Source organism: Clytia hemisphaerica, unplaced genomic scaffold, assembly GCF_902728285.1.
Source record: "Clytia hemisphaerica strain Z4C2 unplaced genomic scaffold, Clytia hemisphaerica genome assembly, whole genome shotgun sequence".
Lineage (NCBI taxonomy): Eukaryota > Metazoa > Cnidaria > Hydrozoa > Leptothecata > Clytiidae > Clytia > Clytia hemisphaerica.
In genome coordinates this window covers 378,518-389,850 of record NW_027103336.1, presented here as the reverse complement: position 1 = coordinate 389,850, position 11,333 = coordinate 378,518, and the positions used below count along the sequence as shown (strand labels likewise).

Here is an 11,333-nt window from a genome sequence, read left to right as displayed (position 1 = left end):
TAGATATATCATAAAGCAATATGTCAGGAGGTCTGGAACAGAAGACACTAACAGCCGCTGATTGGTCAATTATTGGGATTTACTTTGCAATATGTTTGGGTCTTGGTGTTTATGTGAGTACATGTTTCTCAAAACCCAGCTGGCACTCACAACGTTTTTTCAACGTTTATCTAATGTTCACAACGTCCAATTGACGTTAGATTAACGTTAAAACAACGTTGTGTGCCAAGGTAAGCCCCTGGAAAAAAGGGCACTCGATCTGAAATCTACCGTATGTACAAAAATAGGGTACTCAAAATAAGACCCTTACAGTGCATGTACATAGAAAGATTAGCCAAATTTGAGTAAATTTGGGCAAGAAATCAACCTTTACGGTGCGCATTTTTTTGAAAGGGTCAGGTTTTCTCCCTTAGAATGCACTTTTTCTTATTTCAACACTTACAGTGCCTTTTGGAAACCCTGAAAACCGTTTTCGGCAGCACCTTGAGTGCGATCCTCTCCTCGGAATGCGAGCTTTAAACGCACCATTTTGCAGAATTTAGGAAGGATTCAAATAAGTTTTTTTAACTCCCTTCAATTAAACTGTATTCCATAACTTGAAGTTTTCTTAACTAAAACAAATTTGCACTCCCCATACGCGTTCGAGTTATGGAAACTCCATTGCAGGTCCGACGGAACAATTGTTAAAATGGGTAGGCTGAAGGCTCAAAATGAGATAAAATTTGTAAGATTTGCTAGGAATTCGAGAAAAAAATTTTTTTGCTCAAAAGTGGGGAGACTCCCCACTCTCCCCGCTTCCGTTGGGCCTGCATTGTAGTTCTGAATCTTACACATTTTTGTATTTCAGTCCAAGTTTGGGAAGAACAAAAACAACACAGCAGAAGAATATTTCTTGGCTGGTCGCTCCATGATGTGGTGGGCTGTTAGTCATTTTTTTAATAGTTCTTTTCTTTCAATATTTTGTGTCTATGTATCGTATTATCTGAACTAATGTCTCCATCATTAAATGTGTATTCGTTAGCCTATACGTAACTGTGGTGCGATGGTAGAGCATCGGTTCAAAGTGCACAAGGTTATGGGTTCATTAACTGGTTCATACCAAAGAGTTCGTACTTAGTGCTATTAAGAGAGGGATCAAGGGTGAATGGAGGACCACAGGAAATAGTAGCACCCTCCTCTACCTTAAGACAGGTAGCTATCGAAAAGAAGAGCCTTCGGGTTGACCATGTCTGTGGTCAAAAGCTAAAATACTTACTGTGATAAACCATTCAACACTCAATATCCTTTACCTGTTTAGGTTGGTGGTAGCTTGTACGCCAGTAATATGGGATCTGAGCATTTCATTGGATTGGCAGGATCAGGTGCAGCCAGTGGAATCGGAGTGGTCGCTTATGAATGGCATGCCAGTTGGATTCTCCTCTTACTTGGCTTCTTTTTCGTTCCCATTTACATCAGATCAAAGATTTACACCATGCCCGAATACTTACGTAATCGTTTCCAGAGTAAATGGATGCGTATTTATTTGACGGTCGTTTCACTCATCAGTTATATCACCACAAAAATATCGGTACGTATAACTTATTATATTCATAGTCTTGTGGTTTGGTAAGCACCCAACGTTTGCCACTTAGTTTTATTGTTTAAATTCCGACAAACATTTGTGATTTGGTCATTTTTGGCTACTTCCGCATAACACATTACAAGATAGATTTATAGTGGAATCATTGTTTTAAGCTGGTGAAACTTGAAAACTATTTAACCACAGCTGGCACCTCTGACTCAATATCGCTGCAGTGTTCCGAATATAAACTTTCCTGAAGATTATAGACCAATTATGATACCATTATGGATCGTTAATGTGATCTATTGTGATCAAAACTTCACGAAACAGATGTTAAAGATTTTCAGTGGAAAACGCAACATCTACAATATCTCCAAAACAACGTAATCCTTTGACATAACGAATTTCCAGAGTTTTATTTTAAGAGAAGGTTAGGAGAATTCAAATATTTTTTAGAGTTGGCAAAGGGTTTCAGCTACATTCAATCCATTTCTTTTATAGGTGGATTTATTCGCTGGAGCGCTTTTCTTACGTGAAGCTATTGGATTGAATATTTACATTTCTTCTGCTGCTTTACTGGTTTTCACCGCTCTTTATACATTGCTTGGTAAGAACAACTTTTTGCTTGGCATTGTGGGATATGATGACGAATCCAACCACAGGCTGTGTAGCTCAGCCGGTAGAGCGTTCGCCTTGCAATGGGTTCGATTCTCAGTCACCATATACCAACGAAGGATTATGGGTAATCTGACCTGGGCAGAAAGTAACTGGCCTGTAACTGGTCACTGAGAGGATGTGTGGCACTCCACTTCAGCATTCGATCTTTCCCAGGAAAAGGGATAGCCTCCTTCACTTCCGGCTCTCCCGTACAGATGGATATGCTTACTTACTTCAACAACCTAATCCATGCGTTATGACGAGCTTGATAATAACATTATTGTAGATTTTTAATTGAAGTTTTATCTGTATCAAGCACTTTCTATGTCAATTTGTTCACCAAACAAATGATATGACATCATTATAGCCCACGTTCTTAAGTATTTTTACTAAGATGCTTCGATCACAAGCATTTTATATAAATTATGAACGGTTTTTGGGAATATTCGTTTGTTAGCCATATTTAAAACAAGACTAACAAAGATTTTTGCATTTAAGGGTGTATGTATGGTGTATGGTAATATTTATCAGGGTAAATCAAAAGCGTCAATGTTTTGCCTCTTTGGGTCTTTTTTATTGCCCTCAAGATAGAGGCTTTAAAATATTTATTTCTTTATTTTATTGTACAATTTCGACCATATTGTTTTCAGGTGGTCTGTCGGCCGTCATTTATACTGACGTCATGCAATGCACATTGATGGTGATCGGAGCACTATCACTTTCGATATTGGGTTTCAAAGAAGTTGGTGGTTTAGAAGGATTGTGGGAGAAATACCCAAAAGCCATTGGTTCACCATTGAATACAACGATGTTAATGAATGCTACTGATAATGCAACTTTAGGATGTTATGGAAGTGTTGAGACGTATTGGGGTAACATGTTCAGGTGAGAAGAATATTAGCATAAAGAATTGAGGATCGCCTACAACCATAACTGCAGGGAGGGAGAGAGGTACAAATATTTCATCCTCTCAGCTTTCAGTTTTCAGAAGAAAAAAACAACCCTGTGTCACAGACCCGGCGGACCCCAAACGCCCACTGGAAAAATTGATCAAAAAATCGTTCCCGTTGGAAAAAACCCTAAGAATAAAACCACACTGGGAAATTACCTTAGAATTTTATACTCATTTGATCATCTCCATTGGCATTTCCTGAGATGGGAACATTTTTATCCCCACTGAGGAAAAAGTTCGCAGGATCCAGGAGACAGGATTCCGGTAGTGAATTTAGTTTTTAAGTTTATATGTGTAAAAGTTTATTTTCAATTTATTGAAACTTACAGACCATACGATGATGGTGAATTTCCATGGCCAGGAATTATCTTCTCGCTTCCAATCACTGGAATATGGTACTGGTGTACTGATCAGGTAACACACAACGTTGTTTGAACGTTCATCTAACGTTTTATGAATGTTAGGGACGTTAGATGGACGTCGTTATAACGTTCTGTGCCAACTGGGATAACATGATTCGATCAAGATAGTTCTTAATAATCAATGCTGATCATAGACGATCCTATCGTCTGACATAAAGTCACTAAAAAATGATGACTTAGGAGGTGGGATAAATTTGAAAACGGAGATAAGCCCGGGGTGGCATAAAAAGTTACGGAGGTGTTTAAAGTGTTTCAAACTCAAAAACTGCTATTGCTTTCGTCTATACCCGCCTATTACGGCTGTAACCTCGTCGCATATACATTTTCACGCTTTCTCTATCCCTCGAACAGAAGATAAGATCTGCTAGACAACGGTTCTTGCCTAAAAAGACTTCCTAAATAAGTGATTACGTTTAATAACGGTGTTATCTTTTCATGTCATCATATAACTTCAAATTAATAGATTTTATCGGAGTTTTTGATTTTTCTAAAAAAGCGATGAAATGTGGGATTGTTTCGGGGGGATTACAATAGAAATCTCTTAGAAATTCCTCAAGGGAATTCTATCGTAATACCCCGAAACAATCCCGCAATGAATGGCTTTTTTAGAAAAATCAAAAACTCCGATAAGATCTATTGCTTCAACACCAGGTGATTGTACAAAGAACCTTAGGAGCCAAGAACATGGTACAAGCTCGTTTGGGAACAATCGTTGCTGGATTCCTCAAACTTCTTCCTCTCTTCATCATGGTAATGCCGGGAATGATTAGCCGTGTTTTATATGCAGATCGAGTGGCTTGTGGAAGTCCAGAAGCATGTTTTGATTTCTGTGAAAACAAATATGGATGCTCCAATCAAGCTTACCCACTGTAAGTGTTTTTATTGTACATTTCTTATAAGCCCAGATGGCACAAAACGTCAAAACAACGTCCATGTGACGTTCCTAACGTTCAAATAACGTTATTTGAACGTTAAAACAACGTTGTGTGACAGCTGGGAGAGTATCAAAAAATTTTAAAGCCTTCGGATGTTCTTAATATTTTGAGTTTTAAGCCTCAATATGTTCTTAACATGTTCTTATTGTCACCAATTGTCTCAAGTATAAATAACTGCAAAGTATTAAAATGCTCTTAATATTTTGGTCATTGAAGTCTAATGTTCTTATCAAAAAACGCACAGTCATGAAAATGAAGACTCTGTAATATTTGATGGAAAATATGTGGTGGATTCATTGGATATTAGATTTTCTTTAAGTCTCTTAAGGGTTTCTACAATGGAGGACACAGTCTTTTAGCAAACTTTTTTCTTGTTTTAAGTGGATAACTTGAGCCTAGACCCCGTTGTGTGCCAGCGAGGAATCAGCGATTTGCTTGAAGTTTAACTGTTTCTTTTTTGATTTTGGTATGGGAATTTCCGTTCTCAATTGAAAAAAAAACTGCTTTTGTGATTTGTTGTAGGTTGGTATTGAACATTTTACCATCAGGTTTGGTTGGGTTAATGCTTGCGGTAATGGTGGCAGCATTGATGTCATCCCTCTCCTCAGCCTTCAACAGCTCTTCTACCATCTTTACAATGGATATTTGGCGAGTGTTGCGACCGAAAGCCAACGATAAAGAGATGTTGATGGTCGGTCGTGTTGTGGTCGTTGTCATGGTCGGCATCGGTATTGCATGGATGCCCAATGTTTCACGTAAGAAGTTGAACTCTCTAACTCTACACGCTTTTTTTATATAAGAATATACTTTATAAGAGCACTTATGATGAAATTGGCCAAAAAATTAAGATTATGGTAAGAATCCACCACCATCATGGAATCTTGAAATTAAACCTAAGCATGTAACAAAAATGCCAAATTTGTATTCTATTGTATGTATTTTTGGCTGGGATTGGATCCAAACCTAAAAATACCGTAAGTATATTTTAAGATGACTTTCCCCAAAGTTGAAGAACCATTCTTATAAAAAGCTGTTGAATTTCCAAATCAATTGAATGTTCACAAAAATTCATTTTCTTCAACGTCTTCATCGAAGGAAAATTTGCACAGATTTGTGCATTTTTTCCCTTTAAATTGAACAGAAAATAGCATGTAATAGATGCAGGAATCCTATATAATAGGCTAATTTTCAGAAACTTTTGTTCTTTTTTTCTGTTTACAGAGGGTCATTCAGGGCAGTTGTTCACTTACTTGCAAACTATTCAATCGTATCTTGCACCACCGACATGCGCCGTCTTCTTGGTCGGCATGTTGTGGACCGGCCTGACGGAGGTCGGTGCATTGAGCAGTATGTTGTTCGGGTTGGTGTTCGGTATTGTGCGTATCTCTTTAGACGTGGCATACCCAAAACCTCATTGTGGACAGGTAGATGATCGTCCGTCGTTCGTCAAATTACACTTCATGTATTACGGTAAGTTGCATTAACCCAGCTGGCACGCAACGTTGTTTCAACGTTCAAATAACGTTCACAACGTCCATTTAACGCTAGATTAACGTTGAAACAACGTTGTGTGCCAGTTGGGAAGGCAGAGCATCCATAATCAAGGTCGTAATATTTGAGAAAAAAGGGAAATCCACCGGGAAGTTTTGAAACCACAATCGATTTGTAAGTGCTCTAAAGTAGGTTCGAAAGGTAGAGTTTTAACTCTGAGTTTTAGGACTTTAGGATCTGAGGATCCAAAAGTTCAAAAATAGTCCAATAAGGCTCAGAATATAGCCTGGAAGTCTACCAACCCCTCCCAAATTGAAATATTTGATTAAGGTAAAGAGATAGCCCAAAATCGACTTTCTCGCCAGAACTTGAAAAACGAAAAAATAACCGGAATTCTCATTATATTTCAACCATGATTGCAGCTACAGAGTGCAATGTCGGCTGTTCGATCCCCAGCTGGGTCATACCCAGACTCCGTACTTAGTTCAGAAACTCTAACTGCTACCCCACCTCTATGTTTGTTGCTAAGCAATTAAGGAAAAGGTCAAGGATGAGTAGAGAAATCCAGGGGAAAGTAGTGCACTTTCTTACCTTCGGGTAGACAGTTTAAGAAAAGGGAGCTTAAGAGCTGCCACCGACTGCGTTTGCAAACTTACTTACTTTAGTTGCGTGAAGAACTTCCTGAAAATAGATTTAGTTTCCATTAGGAACCAGTATAAAACCTGTCAAATTATTTTTCAAACAAACAAGCTTCTGATCCCTTTCAACTCCTCGAACAAGTTTACGTTTCCTTTGTGTGAAATTGTGGATGCTAGGATTAACACCAAATGGCACGAGACTAAGATTAGAAAAAAAACATCCTTAAACCCCTTTCTAAGTAACCTGGTGAGAATGTTACTATATGCTGAAATGCTTCAATTTGTAGAAAATTGAAATTCTGATTTTTCAGCCAAACGTTAAATATTGGCTGGGATTCCCACCAGGTTTGTGATACGGGATGTGTTCTTCTTCAAGACTCTTATTCGAGGCTAAAAAAGAGTCAAGTGAAAAGTCGATAAGTTGAATATCTTACTATACTAAATGAGTTTATGAAAAATGTCTGTAACGCTAGCCCAGTAACATATGTTAAGGTTTTTAAAATTTGAACGCCGCGGCTGGAAAACCTATCCACCTTCGATACAAAAAGTCTCGCGCTAAGTTTGACAAGCGTAGAAAACTCGGATTAGAGAAGACTCTACACTGCTATTTCTAAACGAAAAAAGTTCTGACGTCAATTTCATGAAAAAGTACTGCGACGTCACAAAGTTTCAAATAAAAAGGTGTGGCATTTTTGTTGCACGATTTCGAATTATTTTATATCAACACACGCAACAAAATCCAACATTGTTGTTTGATGATTAAACTTAAACTTCGTCTAACATTATTTAAAAAGGTTTCAATGTTGGTTGCATTGCATATGCGCCGGTCTTAAGCTGTCCGCATGTGAAGCCAACAAACGGGAAAACCTTCAGTGCTCAATCGCAAAGCGCGAGCCTCTCCTTCACAACTAAGGCTTTTTCTTTCCTAGAAGCAACCCTCTCACCACCTCAGACACCTTTGGGCGTCTGCAACGACGGGTACCCTCGATAATTTTGACAGAGTCACTATGGCATTTCATTGAACACAAACTTCTGTTTTCTTAAAAAGACATATCATCGAGGCTTACAGACACAAAATTTTGACTAATGTAGAAAGTTTAGAAGTATAATTTTTATTATTGTATTCGGCATTTTAAGCCAAAACGATGTCAGGCATTAACCCATATTATAGTATTTTAAAGGCTTTTGATGTGCAAGCAAAACCGTTAACCGGCGTTTGCGACGACGGGAACCGTCTAGTTCCTTTCTATAGTAAATTTAATTGCTTACAGCGGTCACCTATTTGACACTGAAGTGAAAATTTGAATGTTTTTACAGTAATTGTCCTACCTTGGTTCAGCAGAAATGAATTGTTTTGTCTTTTAGCGTTGATCATGTTTGCGGCATGTATCATCATCATGTGTGTATTAAGTTTGTTCACTCGCCCCGTTCCCCTTGATTTGTTGGGCGCATTAACGTGGAAGACCATCAATAAACCTCGCTTCAAAGAAGGCATGAAGAGCGCAGAACATACTGTTTCTGCTGATCTCAAACTTGATGATGTTCGAATAAGCAGTAAGTTCTTCATGATATTCATTAAGTGATGTCTTCTACGGAAACTCCCTGATGGTTTTCGCCAGTAGTGGCAAACAATTTTTCTCTATCACAAAATTATTAAATTTGCCAAAATGTAGGTGTTTCCGTAAAAAGCATTACGTCATGAATATCATTGATTCCTATTCCTTCCCATTTCATTTATTCCTAGCTTAGCTTTACAATAAAAGTAATCTGAGTAGATACATAGAGACAATGGGGGACGACAATAGCACACAAGCCTAAATAGCAAAATTTGAGGAAGTTTGGGTGCAAAATCAAACAAATTTGGGTGCAAAATTGACCCTTGCTGTACATTAATCTGAAAATCTTTGAGCATCGTAAGGTAAGGCAAAGAATATGGTCAGATTTTCCAAAATTTGCCCAGAAAAACATTGGATTGCACTTCCTCTTAATTCTGACCTTACAGTGCATTTTCTATGGTACCCTCCAGAGCATTACTAACAATTCTACCAACGCCTCGATTTTAAATTATGTTTTTAATTTGGCTTGTTCAAATTTTACAAATGTTATATTTGCTTTGTTCTATTTCAGCTTCGAACAGCCAAGTTGGTTTAAATGCCGACCAAGCTGAACTGGATGAAATCGAAGAATTCGAAAATCAAACCGCCTTCGCAAAGTGGGGCGTAAGGGTGGCAGCTGGTTGTCTCGTCTTTGCATTACTGTTCTTATGGATATGGTATCGTTAAGATGAGGAGGTCACACTCACTTGTATTCTACAAGAAAATCGGAAAACTTCTCTGTTTTCTTACCCATTATCAAGAAACTCCCTGTATTTTTTAGAAACTTTTGCACACCCTAAGATTTCCGGTTTTTAGAGGTACCCCCTCCTCTTGATTGAATATATGACCTTATTTGGAGGGTTAAAAAAAGTTTTCTATAGCAGTCTATAAAACTAGAGAAATGTAGTATATTTAATGCAAGACAATATTTTTATGCACACATTTATAGTTGAATAATATTACATAATCCCCTACTATATACTGGAAATGTTTAACTCTTTCACAACTGCCTATCGCTAAATTTCCTGCTTTTATGGATGATCTGTTCGACCACAAATAATCTAAACTGAGGATCTAAAGTGGAGCTTTCCATCGAACACAAACATTTTGCTTTAGCCGAAGCCGAGAATTGCATTTGGGGTTGATATACCGTGGCTTTTGAATAAATCAAGTTTTCCATAGTACCATAGTACTCAAGGAGTTTACAATGCTTTGTATTATATATCTTTTATTAGAGTAGTTCCATGTATAATTGGAAATATAAAGCCCTAAAATGCTAATGCTAAAGTTAGAAAAATTTCTCGATATTTTCAGCTCGCAACCCTAGTACCCCCCCCCCCCCCCCCCCCCGGTCCTACTTCTTTGGTGTGAAGGCGTGATCAATCTTATCACCTATCAAGTGGGTCTTTGTTTTATTTTAAGCCAGACATCCAGAGGGTTGTGGAGCTCGAACAATAGATATCATCAACAGGGGGGACACAGACAATTTCTGGAAAAGCCCAATTAATAAATTGGAATAAAGCTTAAAAAAAATTTTGTTTCTCTCTGTACAAAAATTAGTCATCTTTATTTTCATGCATGCAAAAAAATGAGTCGAGTAAACAAACTATGTACAATGCACACAATCATTTGGCATTTTATAAAAATTATCTCACAAAAAGTATTTACCCAAAAGAATTGTCAGTCTGTAAGAAAGTTGACAACTAGAAAAAGGTATCCAAAGTCGTATACCAAATAAATAAAAAATCGTTTTTGCCAAAAAAAAATCATTTCACAAATCTATTAAAATTTGACAAAAACACTGTCATTAAATAAAACTATGCGATTATAAAAATGACTACATAATTATCAAAAGCACCCAAGGAGGTAAATTCATCTTCAGACCAAATGATTTGAAGATCTACCGGGGAAGCTGTGACAGAGTGGGAACTAGCAGTATTGTCATATGTAGAAATCGCAGGGATGCATTAGAAGAAGTAATTGAGTAATATTCAACCTTTCTCAAACAAGAAAAAGTTGCATCTGATATTCCGATGGCGGATTGGCGGCCACCCATGCTAAAGCTCTAAAGGAGCGGGCCAATTCCCCATCGGAGAGGAATGATAGTCGCCCTTTGTGTGCCACATCCCCAGTCGAGTCGGGTTCAACTACCCTTTCGGGTAAAGCTAAAAATATTTCGGTTGGACCCGCCAATCCCCGAAAACGAAAGCTGGATTACCAGACCTCCCGCTGCAAAATCCTTGACGCAGTCTTGCAAAGTTCCGTAATCTGTTGTTGAAAATTTTCCCGATCTTCAGAGCTTTAGCGTGTCGGAAGAAAATTTCTGCATCTGGGTGCCAGATAAGAAAAAGTATGGCCTTAAAATTTTGCACCGCTTTTAAAATAGCAGATTAAATGTTTGTTTTCACGCGGCGGCATAATTTTCTAAATCTACAATCAGTGACGAAAAACTTGGCACAAAAAGGAAACCCACCGGGGTGTTTTGAAACCACAATCGATTTGCAAGTGCTCTAAAGTAGGTTCGAAGGGTAGAGTTTTAACTCTGAGTTTTAACGCTAGACTTAAGGACCTTAGGATCTGAGGATTCAAAAGTTCAAAAATGGTCCAGTAGGGCTTGAAATATAGCCTAGAAACCAATAAATCCCTCCCAGATCGAAATAATCGTTGAAATCAAGTTGAGGGCCCGAAATTGACATTCTCGCTCGAACTTCAATTTTCGAAAAATGGTAAATTAGCGAAAAGTGCCAATATGTTATGGCACTGATTGTAGTGATAGATGCCACGAGTTTCAAGTGTTGGCTGCGACGAAAGTTCTGCAATATAGGTATAACATAGTTTCCTGAAAGGCTAAAAGAAATAGTAACCCTTTCAAGACCGAGGGTGAAGCCGGTTAGGGAGAAACACGTTTTTTATAAGAACAAACTATACATAAGAACATAAGGCTTTGATGGCCAAAAACTAAGATCAAGTTGAGAACATTTTTAAAGCGTTGCAGACTCTAAACACCCGATTTCTTAAGAAAATTGGCGAAAATACTCACAAAATAGCGAAAATACTCACAAAATAGCGAAAATAAGCACAT

At 37.9% G+C, this 11,333-nt stretch overlaps 1 protein-coding gene across 1 annotated transcript; it reads left to right on the top strand.

Annotated features, from left to right (window-relative positions):
* On the top strand, positions 1-9,538 carry LOC136817833 (sodium/mannose cotransporter SLC5A10-like). Its single transcript, XM_067074168.1, has 11 exons — positions 1-113; positions 848-922; positions 1,298-1,567; positions 2,063-2,168; positions 2,869-3,103; positions 3,500-3,584; positions 4,244-4,461; positions 5,050-5,282; positions 5,749-5,997; positions 8,022-8,210; positions 8,784-9,538. Exons 1-11 carry the CDS (start codon positions 21-23, stop codon positions 8,936-8,938), a joined length of 1,908 nt encoding a protein of 635 aa, XP_066930269.1. The 5' UTR covers positions 1-20; the 3' UTR covers positions 8,939-9,538.
* Positions 9,539-11,333: the final 1,795 nt, after the last annotated feature.